At 40.7% G+C, this 19,807-nt stretch overlaps 1 protein-coding gene across 1 annotated transcript in view; it reads right to left on the bottom strand.

Annotated features, from left to right (window-relative positions):
* Window positions 1-19,807, bottom strand: part of LOC120019539 (otoferlin-like) — a 127,134-nt gene that overhangs the window by 32,079 nt on the left and 75,248 nt on the right. Inside the window, exons 15-19 of the mRNA XM_038962838.1 lie at window positions 11,629-11,852; window positions 1,110-1,218; window positions 756-954; window positions 245-365; window positions 26-126 (exon numbers count right to left, since the gene is read on the bottom strand). Coding sequence (XP_038818766.1) covers window positions 26-126; window positions 245-365; window positions 756-954; window positions 1,110-1,218; window positions 11,629-11,852 — 754 coding nt within the window. The remainder of the gene's footprint in view (window positions 1-25; window positions 127-244; window positions 366-755; window positions 955-1,109; window positions 1,219-11,628; window positions 11,853-19,807) is intronic.

Raw genomic sequence — 19,807 nt, forward strand, 5'->3', positions numbered from 1 at the left:
TGTGGTATCAGTAATGTTAGCTCACTTGCAGCCAGTGCTGAGTTCCTCCAGCACCCCTCGGAGTCTGCGCTCTGGATAGGCCTTCTCTGTCTTAATGACCTCCTGCACGTCATTCAGACCCTCCTCCTGTCGGACACAACCCACAAACACAAACAAGTGTATCAGATCCAGAAATGCCTTGAGTTTATTGGGGTTAACTAATTATTATCCTGCTGGTGCACATTTAACATGAATAGTTACTGACCATTTTGTCAGCGATCTTGTCCATGATGTTGGAGTTGTAGAGTCGTCTCCTCTGGTCCTGCCACCAGCTCTTGATGTAGATACATGGCTTCTTCTCAAAGTAGGGCAGGTGGAAGTAGTTCCTGAGGTTGGCACAAAAAAAAGGTGTATAATCGATATGATGAGTGTTGACATTATCAGAGTCCCTCAGAGAATAAGACCCATGGTAAGACCCAACAGATTTCTTTCATATTTACATTTTTTCAATATGCAATATGCTTTGTACCATGCTATTCTTTTATCTCCATTATTTTATGTTAGAGCACTTTGTGACACATAGCTGTATAGGCTACATTGTGATCTATGAATATGGAAGAGCTAGACCAAGTGGTTCCCAGACTTGTTTTGTTGTTACATGCCATAAGCAAAACAATATTTCTAGCCAGAACCCCTGCTTTAGACGTGACCCAGGAGGAACTGACAAACTTGACCCACCACCCCTGATCCTGACCCTTGAACCCCTGTCCTCTGACCTGTCTGTGATGACAGGTTTCATGGGAGGGGTGGAGGACACAGACACCAGGTCCCCATCATCATCCGCCTCGTCCTCACTGGAGTTCTGCTGGATCAGCTCTGACTCTTCCTCATCACTTTCTCCTCCTCCCTCTTTCTTCTTCTTCTTCTTAGCTGCGGTGGGCTTGCTCACTCCGTCTATCTGGTTGCCGTAGTTACCTGGGAGAAGGAAATGTGAGAAGTAGCGAGAATAGTAGAATTGTATCGTTGTGTTTTTGTTTGCATTATTTACATGCCAAACACACAAATCATTGAGTACCTTTTTTGTCCAATACTAATGATAACTGAGTATACCCCCCAAGTGTACTACTTACCTATTGTGACCTCGAAGCTGATTGGCTTATCGCCGATCTTCCTGTCAATCATGGTGGCCTCCAGGAAGGAACCAAATAGGAAGAATTCCTCTATTTTCCCTGTGGCACTCTGAACGACAGAATAAAGAAGACAAGATTAACAACAGAATACAGATAAGCGGTAGAACCAAACCTGCTTTAATTACAATTTCTCAAACACACAGAATGCAGAATAAACAAATACAGTCCCATTCACCGACATACAGGTTTTTCTTTTTAATCATAAACAATTATCCTAAACAAAAAATATAAACGCAACATGTAAACTGTTGTTTCCATGTTTCAAAAGCCAAAATAAAAGATCCCAGAAATGTTCCATACGCACAAAAAGCTTATTAGTTTATATAGCATTTCTCCTTTGCCAAGTTAATCTATCCACTGGACAGGTGGGGCAAATCAAGTAGCTGATTAAACAGAATTATTATTACACAGGTGCACCTTGTGCTGGGGGCAATAAAAGGCAACAAAACACAACACAATGCCACAGATGTCCCAAGTTTTGAGGGAGCGTGCAATTGGCATGCTGACTGCAGGAATGTCCACCAGAGCTGTTGCCAGATAATTAAATGTTCATTTCTACCAATGTTTTTTTAGAGAATTTGGCAGTATGTCCAACCGGCCTCACAACTGCAGACCACGTGTAACCACACCAGCCCAGGACCACCACATCTGGCTACTTCACCTGCAGGATCGTCTGAGACCAGCCACTCGGACAGCTGATGAAACTGTGGGTATGCACAACCGAAGAATTTCTACACAAACTGTCAGAAACCAGCTTAGGGAAGCTCATTTGAGTGCTCAATGTCCTCACCAGGGTCTTAACCTAACTGCAGTTCGGCGTCGTAACCGACTTCAGTGGGCAAATGTTCAAATTCGAAGGCCACTGGCACGCTGGAGAAGTGGCTCTTCACGGTTGAATCCTGGTTTCAACTGTACCGGGCAGATGGCAGACAGCTTGTATTGCGCTGTGCGGGCGAGCGGTTTGCTGAAATCTACGTTGTGAACAGAGTGCCCCGTGGTGGTGGTGGGGTTATGGTATGGGCAGGCATAAGCTACGGACAACAAAAACAATTACATTTTATCAACGGCAATTTGAATGCCGTGACGAGATCCTGAGGCCTGTTGTTATGCAATTCGTCCACCGCCATCACCTCATGTTTCAGCATTATAATGTCACAAGGATCTGTACACAACTCGTGGAAGCTGAAAATGTCCCAGTTCTTCCATGGCCTGCATACTCACCAAACATGTCACCCATTGAGCATGTTTGGGAATGCTCTGGATCGACGTGTACGACAGTATGTTCCAGTTCCCACCAATGTCCAGCAACTGTTCACTACCATAGGAGAGGAGCAGGGACAACATCACACAGGCCATAATCACCAGCCTGATCAACTCAATGTGAAGGAGATGGGTCATGCTGCATGAGGTAAATTGTGGTCACACCAGATACTGACTGGTTTTCTGATCCACGCCTTTACGGTATCTGTGACCAACAGATGCATATCTGTATTCCCAGTCATGTAAAATCCATAAATTAGGGCCTCATTTATTTCCTTCAATTGACTGATTTCCTTATATGAACTGTAACTCAGTAAAATCTTTGAAATTCGTGCATTTATATTTTGGTTCAGTGTATCTTTTCAAGTCAGATGTTGAGCAGGTTAGGGTTGGCCTCTTTAAAAACTCTCTCTCTCTCTCTGTCTCTATCTCTGCCTCGCTCTCTCTCTCTGTCCCTATCTCTCTCTCCGTCTCTCTCTCTCTCTCTCTGTCTCTCTCTCTCGCTATACCTGCCCCTGCCACATAGTCAAACTGATACCAATAACTTACTGCACACAGGGGAGTTATTAGGGAGGCATTAGCTAAACAAAGAGACAGCAAGGGGATAGTTGGCTACTTAGCCAGGGGTAACAAAGCTGATGCTGTTGATTTCCCTAACAGCCAGTTAATATCTTTAAGGTATTTTATAATGTCAATATAACAGATTATAACTGTGAGGATTGACGCTGGAGGCGAGAAGCAGATACAGGGAGAACATTTAGTAAACAATGGACATGAAACAGAACAGGAACAGCGTCATTACAGGGGATAAATAAGACATCAATGCTGACACAGGGAACAAACTGAGGGGCAGACAGATATAGAAGGGGTAATCAACAAAGTAATGGAGTCCAGGTGAGTCCAATATTGTGCAGCTGCGCGTAATGATGGTGACAGGTGTGCGTAATGAAGGGCAGCCTGGCGCCCTCGAGCACCAGAGGGGGAACGGGAGCAGGCGTGACAATAACGACAATTTAACATCAGAATGGAAATATCTAACCTATGACTATTTATGGGGATGTCAGGAGGTCATAGGCAGGGTCAAAGGGCAAAGCTGAACACGTGTAGGGGTAGGCGGGTTGTTTTCTTTGTTTGCTGAAATCCATACTTTTTAATAAAATGTTAAACAAATACAACCACCGACTGTTTCCTCATATCGACTGACAGCGACTCGATGTAGTCGGAGGTACACTCCACCCACAGTGGAGTTGAGAAACCCAGCTAGCGTAGGAGTTATGTTGGATTAGGGGACAATCAATAGTTTGGCAGTTTGCTTTCTTCCAATGTCCTATTGCCTCATAGGGGGTGGGAAGGACCCAATTCTTCCAATTACTGATAAACATGTTAGAACTGTTAAGCCTCCATGGATTGATGAGGAATTGAAGAACTATGGTTGAAAGAGATGGGGCAAAAAGGAGCTGCTAACAAGTCTGGCTGCACATCTTATTCGCTGGCTTACTGCAAATTGAGAATTTATGTGAATAAACTCAACTAAAAGAAGAAGAAACTGTATTATGAAGCCAAGTGTAACGATCGTCGTCATATTCCTCCTCCTCGGATGAGGAGGAGCATGGATCAGACCAACACGCAGCGAGGTATGTGGACATAATGATTTATTAGACAAAACGACGAAACACGAAATAACACTTTAGAAATACAAAATAACAAAACGAACTAAACAGACCTAAACTTACGAACTTACATGAAACGAAGAACACACGAACAGGAACAGACAAACCGAAACAGTCCCGTGTGGTAACATGTACTGACACGGAAGACAACCACCCACAAACAAACAATGTGAAACAACCTACCTTAATATGACTCTCAATCAGAGGAAACGCCAAACACCTGCCTCTAATTGAGAGCCATACCAGGCAACCCATTAACCCAACATAGAAAACACATAACATAGACTACCCACCCAAAACTCACGCCCTGACCAATTAAACACATACCAAACAACAGAAAACAGGTCAGGAACGTGACACCAAGATCAATGATATAAAGAATGATGGAAGAAAACTTTGAATGAAATTATGGGCAGAAAGACTAATTCAACTCCATCTTTCATCGAATCACATGGATTATTCATCACAAAACCATTTGATGTTGCCAATTAATGCAATGATTCCTTCATTGGCAAAGTGGGCAAATTTAGGAAGGAAATGCCAACAACGAACAGTGAGCCATCATATTCATGCATAAAAAAAATTATAATGAAAGAAAAGCATTGTAAGTTTGAATTTTGCAAACTTAGTGTGAGAGATATAGAACAATTATTGAGATATGGAACAATTATTGTTGTCAATCAATAATGACAAACCTCCTGCCATAGACAACTTAGAAGGAAAGCTACTGAGGATGGTAGCTGACTCCATAGCCACTCCTATCTGTCATATATTTAATCTGAGCCTAGAGGAAGGTGTTTGTCCTCAGGCCTGGAGGGAAGCCAAAGTCATTCCGCTACCCAAGTGGCCTTTACTGGTTCTTTACTGGTTCTAACAACAACCTTGTTTTTGACCAAATACAATGCTATTTCTCTGTAAACAAATTGACAGACTTACAGCATGCTTATAGAGAAGGGCACTCAACATGTACTGCACTGACACAAATGACTGATGATTGGTTGAAAGAAATTGATATTACAAAGATTGTGGGAGCTATACTGTTAGATTTCAGTGCAGCCTTTGATATTATTGACCATTACATTTGATTTGATTTGATACGCTTTTCAACCTCTGCCATATCGTGGATCCAGAGCTACAGTTGAAGTCAGAAGTTTACCTACACTTAGGTTGGCGTCATTAAAACTCGTTTTTCAACCACTCCACAAATTTCTTGTTAACAAACTATAGTTTTGGCAAGTCGGTTAGGACATCTACATTGTGCATGACACAAGTAATTTTTCCAACAATTGTTTACAGACAGATTATTTCACATATAATTCACTGTATCACAATTCCAGTGGGTCAGAAGTTTACATTGTTGATTGTGTTGATTGTGCCTTTAACTTCTTTGGGGTTATGGGGCAGTATTTTCACGTTCGGATGAAAAGCGTGCCCAGAGTAAACGGCCTCCTACTCATAAAAGCTAGAATATGCATGTTATTATTACATTTGGATAGAAAACACTCTGAAGTTTCTAAAACTGTTTGAATGATGTCTGTGAGTATAACAGAACTCATATGGCCGGCAAAAACATGAGAAAAAATCCAACCAGGAAGTGGGAAATCTGAGGTTGGTCGATTTTCAACTCAGCTCCTATTGAAGATACAGTGGGATATTGGTCATGTTGCACTTCCTAAGGCTTCCACTAGATGTCAACAGTCTTTAGAGCCTTGTCTGATGCTTCTACTGTGAAGTGGGGCCGAATGAGAGGGGATTGAGTAAGGTCTACCATGAGCTGAACATGCGCTGACCATGCGCGTTCATGTGAGAGCGAGCTCTGTTCCATCGCACTTCTGAAGACAAAGGAATTCTCCGGTTGGACCATTATTGAAGAATTATGTTAAAAACATCCTAAAGATTGATTCAATACTTCGTTTGTCATGTTTTTACGGACTGTAATATAACTTTTTAAACTTTTCGTACGTACTTTCCGCTGGACTTGCCCGCGCGTCATGAGTTTGGAAAGTGTACTGAACGCTAGAACAACAAGGAGGAATTTGGAAATAAATTATGGACATTATCGAACAAAACCAACATTTATTGTGGAACTGGGATTCCTGGGAGTGCATTCTGATGAAGATCATCAAAGGTATGTCACGCCCTGACCTTAGAGATCCTTTTTATGTCTCTATTTTGGTTTGGTCAGGGCGTGAGTTGGGGTGGGCATTCTATGTTTTGTGTTCTATGTTTTTTATTTCTGTGTGTTTGGCCTGGTGTGGTTCTCAATCAGAGGCAGCTGTCTATCGTTGTCTCTTATTGAGAACCATACTTAGGTAGCCTTTTCCCACCTGTGTTTTGTGGGTAGTTGTTTTCTGTCTTTGTGTCTGTACCAGACAGGATTGTTTCGTTTCGTTTCATTCTCTTTGTTATTTTGTTTAGTGTTCTGTTTTTTAATAAATTAACATGAACACTTACCACGCTGCGCTTTGGTCCGATGATTCCTACTCTTCATCCGAAGACGAATATCGTTACAAGGTAAGTGAATGTTTATAATGTTATTTCTGACTTCTGTTGACTGCACAATATGGCGGATATATTTTTGTCTTGATTGGGCTCTGAGCGCCAACCTCAGATTATTGCATGGTTTGCTTTTTTGAAATCTGACACAGCGGTTGCATTAAGGAGAAATGCATCTAAAATTCCATGCATAACACTTGTATTTTCATCAACATTTATGAGTATTTCTGTAAATTGATGTGGCTCTCTGCAAAATCACCGGATGTTATTACTGAACGTAACGCGCCAATGTAAACTGAGATTTTTGGATATAAATATGAACTTTATCGAACAAAACATACATGTATTGTGTAACATGAAGTCCTATGAGTGTCATCTGATGAAGATCATCAAAGGTTAGTGATTAATTTGATCTCTATTTATGCTTTTTGTGACTCCTCTCTTTGGCTGGAAAAATTTCTGTGTTTTTCTGTAGCTATGTACTGACCTAACATAATCGTTTGGTGTGCTTTCGTCGTAAAGCCTTTTTGAAATCTGACACGTTGGCTGGATTCACAACAAGTGTAGCTTTAGTTTTGTGTATTGTACGTGTGATTTCATGAAAGTTTAATTGGGATAGCGTCCCACATATCCCAGAGAGGTTAAACAGGTCAACATTCACAAAGCTGCGGGGCCAGATGGATTACCAGGACGTGTACTCAAAGCATAGGTGGATCAACTGTCAAGTGTCTTCACTGACATTTTCAACCTCTCCCTGACCGAGTCTGTAATACCTACATGTTTCAAGCAAACCACCATGGTCCCTGTGCCCAATTAAGCGAAGGTAACCTGTCTAAATGATTACCGCCCCGTAGCACTCACGTCGGTAGCCATGAAGTGCTTTGAAAGGCTGGTCATGGCTCACATCAACAGCATCCTCCCGGACACCGGGGTAACCCACGCTTATTATTGAGCAGCTGGACCCGCCTATGATCTGAGAGGTAGCGGTCGCGGGTGGATACCAGATCTCAGACAGAGGTAGGCTTGGACAATCTATCAATAAGTGATGAAATTATAAAGAAAAAAGAAAAATGAATCAGAGAGTTTGGATCAACCCTGCTCATTAGCAGATTTTTGGGTTGAATAATCCTTGTGAGAATCAAGGACAATGGATATTGCATACCATATTAAAATTGGCAGCATATATGGGCAAGAGCACAACTTAAGTTTACAAATATTCTAACTTTGTTTCACGCCGCATTTAAACAATCGCTAAAGCGTGTAGATTTAGGGGTTCTGTGTTGATACAATATGTAAGGTCGTGTATTTGTTACTGGCGGAAGAAGACGAAGAAACTCGGAGGCTAAACATCACCACATTAGTAAACTATGTGGTGAGGCATTAAATGGTAAAGTACAACCGGCCGAAACAAGAGATAACATATCTGGGGGTTTCGAGAACAATGTGACTCAAGAAAACCCTAGGAGTTTTAATCTCACAAGACACTTCAATTTGTTTTATTTTGAAATAGATTTATTGAATTGACGAAAGGGAGGGAGAGATAACAGAGTAATTAAAGTTGCTTCCCTGTGTGAACAGAAGTTGTGTTTGTTTTGACTGATTGTTTTTTCATTAGTTCACCTGGTAACATAACGTTGGAAAGACAGAGGTAGAGTACAGTAGAGATTTTACAGGGAAGAGGAAGAGATGTAGACTAGTGAAGGTAACAAAGGAAAGTAAGTCAATTGGAAAGTAAGGATTTTGAATTTGATTTTTTTGGATTGATTAAGAACTGGCTGATGTATTTTCTACATTTGGGGCATTACAAGTGCATCTTAAAAAAACAGATGTTTAATGAGTGTGAAGCAGTGGTTAGTGTTAAAATATAGTAATATTGATTAGGAGGATTGATGTAAACTTAATGAGTGTTGACAATATGTGAATGGTAATGTATGTAATATGTTTTTTTTGATAGCACTCTAAATATTCGATATTTTAGTCATTTGAAATGATGAGGTTTCTATACCAGGTTAAATGATGAGTATATGGATTGGGCCTTGAGATTGTAAAAAAGATTAGCTGCGGTTGAAAGCGAGCAGGCAGTGGAACATTTGAAGTAGAGGTCTGAGAAACATTCTTTACAGTTTCTGATTATTGTTGCTTGGTTTTATAGTTAGGTAACACCAGTGAATTTGAGCAGGAAGTTAATGTATTCTAAAATTATAATCTATTTCCATTGCGGGGAACAGTGCTTAAAATTAAAGTAGATCCAATTAAATGTTTTATTTTTTACTATTATGCTGATAAGACAGCACACATGTTTTAAAGTTTCTACGTGTTAAACAACAGGTTTATATTTTGACTAAATTAATGCAGCAGGTTGCAATGTTCAGATTACCGGTAAGGGGTTATGGTTTGTTTATTTTAGACAGTGTCGATTCCACATAATGAAACATTGTATTAGGGCTCCCGAGTGGTGTAGTTGTCTAAAGCACTGCATCTCAGTGCAAGTGGCGCCCTGGTTCGAATCCAGGCTGAATCACATCTGTCCGTGATTGAGAGTCCCATGGGGGTGGCAGGTAACTTACATTGGTCTAGCAATGACACCAGGATAATTTGACATGGTTATAGAAAAGAGAGACCTGCGGCACAACAACTGCCTGAGTTACACCAGGAACGCACAATCCCTCCATCAGTGCTCAGACTGTCCGCAAGAGGCTGAACTGAGACAAGCATTTATGCTGAGGTTATGGTGGAGATGGTATCTAGATGCATAGGAGGGATCATTTGACCAAACAGGGTGTGGACCTCAAAACCCCCTCTAACCAGCTGAAGAAATGGCATTCACTATGGCCCTGTCCTGCACCACTTCTATCCAGAGACCTGAGTCTGAGCTAGCAACCGCTGTACAGCATCCAGTTGAAGTTATCAATTGTTTTTCTCTCAGGAGTGCAACACAAGTCCACGTGGAGTGAGCATGGAGAGAGATTCGTTCCAAAACTTCTCTCATATTGCTGGTATACTGGTTGGCAAATGGACAATACATAGTAGGAGTTGTGGTGGGGTTCAGGTGAGACATTGAAATTGGGACATTATCATGGGCCATCCACTTTGAACCTATCTGAAGAAGAAAAATTAAGAAATGCCAGAAGATTGAGGGGGTTGGTCAACTGTACCTGTAATTGATTTAGATTTGGAGGTCTACGCTGATACATTTATAGTGATTTAGGCTATGAATGCATTGAGATACTGATCTGTAATTATAGCCCTGATGAGGAACTTAATACTAGAATTATGAGATTAATATATTTGTATGGTTAATCTAAATGTACATTCTGCCAGTATTGATGTATGTTAAGTTGAGGATTTTCATTATGAGTGATATAACCAATGTGAATCACTGAGCAATGTCATCCTAAATTTCGGTTGGATAATTAATTGGGGTTTGATTATCATTTGGGAACTGAATGATTTCCCTTACCTATTCCCTATTCCTGACTACATCTCTGATGATGACCCAATCCTGAGCATAAGGACTCAGATGTTGAGTCCACACTGAGTGTACAAGGTGCCCAGAGAGGGGTGTCTGTCACTGGTGTAGGAATGGTTCTGAACGGGGTGGACACTTTTATCATGGTGGCCCCTACCTTTGTGTATGATGCCAGTGTGATGACTGTCCTATTTGCTGTAATGAAGCTTGTGTGTGATTTTATTTTTTATGTTTCATTTTCTGTTCCAGATTGACCTTGTTTAGATAAGAAAGGTCTAAAACTCAGCAAAGATTGTTTACCATGGATGAGATGTCAGGCGCCAGAAATATGTACTTTGTTTGTTTACATTTATGTTTAACAATAATCACGTAATGCTTGTACCCTTAGATATTTCCAGGAGAAGCTTAGCTTCTTGAGAGGGGAATGTGATAGAAAAATTATGTATTCACCTTATTTGTTGGATATTGTATAAATTGCTTACTTAACAAACAGTAAGATATTTATGTTCTGCTAGTGCTGTGTTTTATGGTCTCCACTCTAGCACCCTGCAGCTAGTCTGGGTGTTGAGGACATGGGTTTTACTAGAGATAGCTTGAAGCTGACAATTGATTGATGTTGGTGACAAAAACCTAAAAGCTGGCATTCCATAGACAAGATGTTGTGTGTGTGACTCGAGATAGAGAGAGCCTGGAAGGGTTTAGAACAATGCCTCATTGTCTCATCTTACTGGCATCTGGGAAACTAAGCCGGGATGGGGGTAAAACACCATCCTGTGTAGATAACTAAGGTGGCTTATGGGAGATGGAACCATTGTGACTAAGCATTTTGATGTCCTATATAATATCAGTTTTTTTCATTTTCAGTTAGGCTCTCAGCCTAACAGTCAGAACAAGACTGTTGGGCTGACGGTTTCATTATTGCAATAATTCATCGATATTAAATAAAGATGATTGTTTGTAGAAATGACCAAGTCTCTCTCAGTACTGAATTTCCACGACAATAGTCACTTCACCCCTACCTACATGTATAAATTACCTCAACTAACCTGTACCACCGCACACTGACTCAGTACCGGTACCTCCTGTATATAGCCTCGTTATTGTTATTCTTATTGTGTTACTTTTTATTATTCTTTTTTACTTTATTCTATTTGGTAAATATTTTAATATCTTAACTCTTCTTGAACTGCACTGTTGGTTAAGGGCTTGTAAGTAAGCATTTCACGGTAAGGTCTACACTTGTTGTATTCGGCGCATGTGACAAATAAAGTTTGATTTGATTTTTAGACCGATGCGCCACTCGGGAGCCCTGATATGTAGGCTGTGTGTGTAGTTTTAAAATGTACGTAGTTATGTCCTTGAGCTGTTCTTGTCTTTTAATCCTAATAAAATACCAAATACCAAATGTAAGATCAATACAATGTCAAGTTTGAACATAGGAGTGTGAGGTGTGACTCAATGACAGCCAACTAATGGACACTCCTTTCTGAAAGGGTCAGCCAATGGCACTCACCTCAGACATACTTGGCAACCAATGAACAGTCACCATCCAATGAGCACTCACCTCTGAGATGTTGGAGACAGGCTCTACCTGCACCTCGGTGGAGCTCACAATCTCAGTGGAGGTGATGTCCAGGATCTCTACGGCAACAGAGATGAGGAGGCGGGCCCTGAAGGACACACCTTCCCCCAGCCCCTCATTCAGGTCCTGGTGCTCATCAATCAGAGTGTAGTGGCGGGTTGAGCCATACATGTTGACCCAGGCTGGGCCCATGGTGGGGAGGAACCCTGGGGGGGGAGGAGAGGAAGGGGGTGAAGGAGGAGAGGAAGGGGGATGGAGGATGACAGGTGAATTGAACGAAAGACAGGGTCCTGAGAAAGGCAATTGCCTGTGTGCTGTGGTGCAGGAGTGTCATGATGCAGCAACGGAGGAATGTTGCATGGTAACTATTTTACTTTTTCTTACTTTTTCTGTGGACTACGTAAATGATAACTTCGTTTTTTGCATGAAGACATTATGATTTGCAGTGGAATTGAAAGACTTACCTTCCTGGAAAGTATTTATTCCTTACGTGTGTTTTAAACTATTTGAGTATTTTATCAAGTTTGTATTTATGCATGCTTCTTTTGTTGTGATACTCCCACGCAGGTGACGACCTCTGAACTTACCACCTGAGCTTCCCAATGGATTATTGACTCTGATGAACAAGACCCTGCACAAATCGGAACTGTGGGCGCTGCCCGCATGGACCAATGGGGTTGGGGCAGGGTTGTCCACCTTTGTTTCCCTCAGGATATAAGCGGAAGTGAAGTGCAATGGAGAAAGGCGAACTAGACTGGCAGTTGAAATTCTCAGAGAATGGCGGAAGCGTATAGCGAGTTTGAATCTGATGGTGCTAGCAAAGATGACAATGAAAATGAAGGTGATGAGAATATTGGATGGACTACAGTCGCTAAAGGACGGGTAAAGAGAGCTAAAATGACAGTTAAAATGCTGTCTAGTAAGCCTAATGCTTATGGCGCAACTACTTCACAGTTTGTAGTAGGAGTGCGGTTTGAGGATAAGAAGATGTACCTGGGAGATCCGTTTGATGTTGCCTAGATGAAGAAAGTGTTGTGTACTGTGGAATCTGTGAGGGTGACCAGAAGTGGAATTTTGTAGATTTTTGTGTGTGTCGGGCAGGAACAAAAGGAGCGTCTGTTGCACCTCACCAGAATCAACAATCAAGGACTGTTTTCGAATTTCGGAGCAGGGCACCAATCAAGGGCATGATTTCTCAAGTCTGTGGAAGTTGTACCTGAGAAGATCAAGATGAAAATTCCTCGAGTAGTTGGGACTTGAAGAAAATAGAGAGTATGACTGTGTTGCTGTTTTTTGATGAGTCTCTCCCTACTCATGTCAACATGGGATATGTGAGTCACCCGGTGAGGGCATTTGTCCTCAGGTTACTGCAGTTTTCCAACTGCAAAGCATTTGGGCACATGTTATTTGTTTGCAAAGAGTATGATTTGCTGGGGAATATGATGTGGTAAGGAGGAGCTGCATGGTGTACTGACTGGAGCAGCAGTTCTGTCCTCTCGGGTCACCGGATCTGAGTAGTGCATGGAGTGTATTTTGAAGGACTACATTTTTATTTTGTTGAGATGTTTGAGTGGATTAAACATTTTAGTTTATTTCCCTTTCCCCCTTTTTTTATTTCCTGCATCCAGTGGTTTATTTCCCGCATCCAATGTTTCTGGTGTAGTCAGCCCTAAAACGCCAATGAAGAAGAAGAAAGTAACCTGTCTATACCTGTCTATAGTCCTGGAGCCACAACTGCTAGATCAAGCCAGCCTTCATAGAGCCTGAAGCGCAGCAGCATTGTTGTAAAGGTCCTATGTGTAGCGAGTCAGGCGCAGGACAGCAGATATGAGTAATCAAAGTACTTTACTCAAAAAATACAAATATACAAGGCAACAATGAGAGCCCACAAACACGGACCAAATTACAAAAACCAATCACTCACGAACACAACATGGGGAACAGAGGGTTAAATAATAAACAAGTAATTGGTTGAGTGAAGCCAGGTGTGATAAGACAAAGACAGAACAAATGGAAAATGAAAAGTGGATCGGCGGTGGCTAGAAATCCGGTGACGTCGACCGCCGAACGCCACCCGAACAAGGAGAGGGACCGACTTCGGCGGAAGTTGTGACAATTGTGTACCTTAAGGCGATTCACACACAGTAGTGATTCGTCAATCAGAGACCACTTGTTTTGAGCCCTACCTGTTTAGCTAAAAAATTTAAATATATATATAGTATGTTATTTTGGCATTAATACATTCCACATATCAGTTTGAAAACAATGTAAAAAAATTATAATAATTGAGTTAATAAAGCCACATACAAACTTGGTCTCTTTTTTGCTTTCTTGTGTAAAGCAGCACCAAAATGCAGGTGTTTCAGCCTAGCTCAGTGCTTTCTGTGGTGGTGGGGCAGCCAGCGGAAAATACAGAGCTCAGGGGTTGGTAATGTTCTGTAGTTGCGCCGTGATTGGCTCAGTGTTCTATCACTCATGGGGACTGCATCGCCGCAAAATCTACGGGGAAAACTCTGAAATTCAAGCCCCCTGGGTGCTGCCTTAGAGTTACATTAGAAGTACCCATCCAAGAAGGCTCAAGGTCATTGGCTACAGATAAAATTACATCAATCACATTATACCTACCATAGCTTTGATTGGACTGATCATGTCAACATCATACTTTCAAAATCTTAGCTACCAAGCTAGAAGTCATCATCATGAATCATGTCGACAATCTACTGGCAAATCAGTTTCGATCCTTGTCATATGAAGAGAGATAACAAAGAAATTATAGATAAAACTTAAAAGGATAAATATTCAACATTGGTCACTCTGTCAATCCAGCATGACTTCTCCTACGCTCAAAACAACTGGAAACCCGTAACTGGGAAATCTCAGACTTCAGTGAGTTCAAGACCTCTCTCCAGAGCAGGGGTGGGCAACTCTAGTCCTCGAGGGCCTGATTGGTGTCACACTTTTTCTCCATCCCTAGCAAACACAGCTGATTAATGAAATTGCATTCTAAACTGGAGATCATGATTAGGTGACTATTGGAGTCAGGTATGTTAGCTGGGGCTGGGGCAAAACTGTGACACCAATCAGGCCCTCAAGGACTGGAATTGCCCACCCCTGCTCTAGCTTCATCGGGACAGGGGGCAGCATTTCCACTTTGAACAAATTGCGTGCCCAAACGGAATTTCCTCCTACTCTGTCCCAGAAGGTAATACATGCATATTATTATTACTATTGTATAGAAAACACTCTGAAGTTTCTAAAACTGTTTGAATTATGTCTGTAAGTATAACAAAACTCATTTGGCAGACAAAAACCTGAGAAGAAGTCCAAACAGGAAGTGAGAACTCGATTTTCAAAACAGTGCCAAATGATACCCATTATAGTTATGGATGAGGAAACACTTCCTAGGGCTTCCACTAGATGTCACCGTCTTTAGATTTTGGTTATATGATTCTACTATAAAGGAGGGGCTCATAGGAGCTATTTTACTGAGTGGTCTTCAGAAATTCTCAGTCTCATTTTGCGCGCGAGCGAGAGAGAGTGCTCTCGTTCCAATGCTCTTTCTTCAGACAATGAAATTCTCCGGTTGGATCCTTATTGATGATTAACCTGTTGAGGATAGAGGGCGCTATTTTCACTTTGGGGAAAAATCGTGCCCAATTTAAACGGCCTCGTACTCTATTCTTTCTCGTACAATATGCATATTATTATTACTATTGGATAGAAAACACTCTCAAGTTTCTAAAACCGTTTGAATTATATCTGTGAGTAAAACAGAACTCCTTTTGCAGCAAACTTCCTGTCAGAAAGTGAAAAATCTGAAATCTAGGCTCTGTTCCAGGGCCTGCCTATCATTTTGCTTGAAATGTATGACTATACATGCACTTCATACGCCTTCCACTAGATGTCAATGGGCTGTGAGAGGTGAAATGGGGTTTCTAGGTATTTCTATGGTCAAAAGATAGAGCTTGGATTGACATGACCCCAGAATTCCTGTGTTCAGGAAGCGCATAAAGGTCACCAGTATTGGCTTCTGAAAAGCATTCGTTATAGACGTCTTATATCTCCGGCTTTGATTTTATTTGATAAATGTGAAAATATCATCGTAAAGTATGTTTTTACAATATAGTTTTATTAGATTATTGAAATTTTTTCGGGAGTTTAGGCGTGTTGCGTTCTTTGCGTTTGGTGACGAAGGAGAGCTTAGCGCCACTTGGCTAGTTTTGCTTGCTCATTCGAGAGGGAAAAATGCCATTCTAAAACCAAACAACGATTGTTCTGGACAAAGGACCACTTGTACAACATTCTGATGGAAGATCATCAAAAGTAGGACCCATTTATGATGTTATTTCATATATCTGTCGAACATGTTTACTTTTAGTTTGCGCCCAGATTTTGGGCGCTCTCTCGCAATAACGTAAGCTGCATGTCGTAATGAAGTTCTTTTTAGAATTCTAACACGGCGATTGCATTAAGAACTAGTGTATCTATCATTTCCTATACAACATGTATTTTTAGTAACGTTTATGAATAGTTATTTGGTCAGAATAGGTGAGTGTCAGAAAAATATCCGGACATTCTGGGAAAAAGATGCTAAGTTTTCAGAATGTATAACCACGGATTTCAGCTCTAAATATGCACATTTTCGAACAAACCATATATGTATTGTGTAATATGATGTTATAGGACTGTCATCTGATGAAGTCTATGAAGGTTAGTGAAAAAATTAATATATTTTGCTGGTTTATTCGCTATCGCTAACGTGCCTATTGCTATCGCTAACGTGCCTTGAATGAATGAATGCGGTTGTGTGGTAGGCTATTGTAGTAAGCTAATATAATGCTATATTGTGTTTTCGCTGTAAAACACTTAAAAAATCGGAAATATTGGCTGGATTCACAAGATGTTTGTCTTTAATTTGCTGTACACCATGTATTTTTCAGAAATGTTTTATGATGAGTATTTAGGTATTTCACGTTGGTCTCTATAATTACTCTGGCTGCTTCGGTGCTATTTTTGATGGTAGCTGTGATGGTAGCTGCAATGTAAAACTGATTTATACCTCAAATATGCACATTTTTCGAAGAAAACATAGATTTATTGTGTAACATGTTATAAGACTGTCATCTGATGAAGTTGTTTCTTGGTTAGTTTGGTTGGTTCTTGGTTAGTTTGGTTGGTTTTGTGCATGCTACCTGTGCTGTGAAAAATGTCTGTCCTTCTTTGTATTTGGTGGTGAGCTAACATAAATATACGTGCTGTTTTCGCTGTAAAACATTTTAAAAATCGGACAGGTTGACTGGATTAACAAGATGTTTATCTTTCATTTGCTGTATTGGACTTGTTAATGTGTGAAAGTTAAATATTTCTCAAAAATATTTTTTGAATTTCAGTGGAATGTGGGAGGAGTTCCGCTAGCGGAACGCTGGGGCTAGACAGGTTAATGTTAAACACATCCTAAATATGGATTGCATACATCATTTGACTTGTTTCTACGACCTGTAACGGAACTTTTTGAGTTTTTGTCTGGAGGGATTGCTCGTGCGTCATGAAAATGGATTCGTGGGCTGAACATGCTAACAACAAGTGGCTAAATGCTGGGCTTTATGGAACTTTTCAGTCATTTATTGTCGAACTGGGAATCCTGGGAGTGCCTTCTGATGAAGTTATTCGAAGGTAAGTGCATATTTATAGTGTTTTTGTAGCTTCTGTTGATGCCAAAATGGCGACTATTTCTTTGGCTGGATTGTGCTCTGAGCGCCGTTCTCAGATTATTATTTTTCCGTAAAGTTTATTTTGAAATCTGACACAGCGGTTGCATAGAGGATAAGTTTATCTTTAATTCTGTGAATAACACTTGCATCTTTTATCAATGTTTATTATGAGTATTTCTGCAAAATCACCGGATGTTTTGGAATCAAAACATTACTGCACGTAACGCGCCAATGTAAACTGAGATTCTTTTTATATATATATATGCACATTATCGAACAAAACATAAATGTATTGTGTAACATGATGTCATATGACTCATCTGATGAAGATGTTCAAAGGTTAGTGATTAATTGTATCTCTATTTGTGGGTTTTGTGAAAGCTATCTTTGCTGTGAAAAAATGTCTGTCCTTTTTTGGATTTGGTGGTGAGCTAACATAAATATATGTTGTGTTTTCGCTGTAAAACATTTAAAAAATCGGAAATGTTGGCTGGATTCACAAGATGTTTATCTTTCATTTGCTGTATTGGACTTGTTAATGTGTGAAAGTTAAATATTTCAAAAAAATATTTTTGAATTTCCCGCGCTGCCTTTTCAGTGGAATGTGGGGGGGGGGGGTTCCGCTAGCGGAACGTGTGTCCTAGACAGGCTAGAGCTCCAACCGGAGGATCACTGACGTCATCATGATTCGACCTTGTTTTTAATCAGTTCCCAGTTGTCTTGAAAGCACCATAAATCCAGAGAATGCCAGACTTTGATGACAAAGTTTGATGACAAAATTTTCCCACAAAGGACCTTCCTGTTCAAGTGAGCACAGCACAACAAGGTGAGTCCAAAAATGTAATGTATGCTGCTGCTTAAATGATGTAATATGACAGAGACATATACACTACCGTTCAAAAGTTTGGGGTCAATTAGAATTGTCCTTGTTTTGAAATAAAAGCAAATCTTTGGTCCATTAAAATAACATCAAATTGATCAGAAATACAGTGTAGACATTGTGAATATTGTAAATGACTATTGTATCTGGAAACACCAGTCTCAACGTCAACAGTGAAGAGGCGACTCCGGGATGCTGGCCTTCTAGGCAGTGTTGCAAAGAAAAAGCCGTATCTCAGACTGGCCAATAAAAATAAAAGATTAAGATGGGCAAAAGACACTGGACAGAGGAACTCTGCCTAGAAGGCCAGCATCCCGGAGTCGCCTCTTCATTGTTGAAGTTGAGACTGGTGTTTTGCGGGTACTATTTAATGAAGCTGCCAATTTCAGGACTTGTGAGGTGTCTGTTTCTCAAACTAGACACTCTAATGTACTTGTCCTCTTGCTCAGTTGTGCACCGGGGCCTCCCCCTCCTCTTTCTATTCTGGTTAGGGCCAGTTTGCGCTGTTCTGTGAAGGGAGTAGTACACAGCGTTGTACGAGATATTCAGTTTCTTGGCTATTTCTCGAAAGGAATAGCCTTAATTTCTCAGAACAAGAATAGACTGACGAGTTTCAAAAGAAAGGTCTTTGTTTCTGGCCATTTTGAGCCTGTAATCGAGCCTGTAATTGAACCCACAAATGCTGATGCTCCAGACACTCAACAACAAAAAAATATCCCGTTTCCAGCTACAATAGTAGTTTACAACATTAACAATGTCTACACTGTATTTCTGTGTCACGGTTGTTATGATAGCCGGACCAAGGCGCAGCGTGATTCGAATTCCACATATTTTATTAGTGAAACTTAAACAAAACAATAAGCAAACAATGACCGTGAAGTAACAGAGCGCACATCTGCACTCAACAAAACAATATCCCACAAATGCAGGTGGGAACAGGGACACCTTAAGTATGATCCCCAATTAGACACAACGAATATCAGCTGCCTCTCATTGGGAACCATACTAAGAGCACCAACATGGAAATGCATCGACTAGAACACCCCCTAGTCACGCCTGACCTACAACACCATAGAGAACCAAGGGCTCTCTATGGTCAGGGCGTGACATTCTGATTAATTTGATGTTATTTTAATGGATGAAAAATATGATTTTCTTTAAAAAACAAGGACATTTCTAAGTGACCCCAAACTTTTGAACGGTAGTGTATATATACTGTAGCTAAGAAAGTAATACTAAGTGTATGTTGTGTAGTAAGCTGTTAGTAGCCCATGTGCTTCACCCTAATAAGTCGGTCCCTTTTCCCCTTATAATTTCGCCTTCTGTTCTGACTTGGTGCAGGTAGCCTATAGCCTGTTTTAGAGAAATGTCATCATTGAATATTGTAAGAGCTTTCATTGTCTGCTTATATGCCTCCTTTATTTATCCTACGGTTCTGGCTTGGTGTACAGGGAGAATACTGTAAGAACGGCGCATGTTCTGAATTCTGTCGCTGTACATTTCAAAAGTGCTGAACGACGTTCTATTGACTACGTCCATCCTAGCTCGTTCATTTAATGTCTTAATCGAA

Source organism: Salvelinus namaycush, chromosome 24 (genome assembly GCF_016432855.1).
Source record: "Salvelinus namaycush isolate Seneca chromosome 24, SaNama_1.0, whole genome shotgun sequence".
Taxonomy (NCBI): Eukaryota; Metazoa; Chordata; class Actinopteri; order Salmoniformes; family Salmonidae; genus Salvelinus; species Salvelinus namaycush.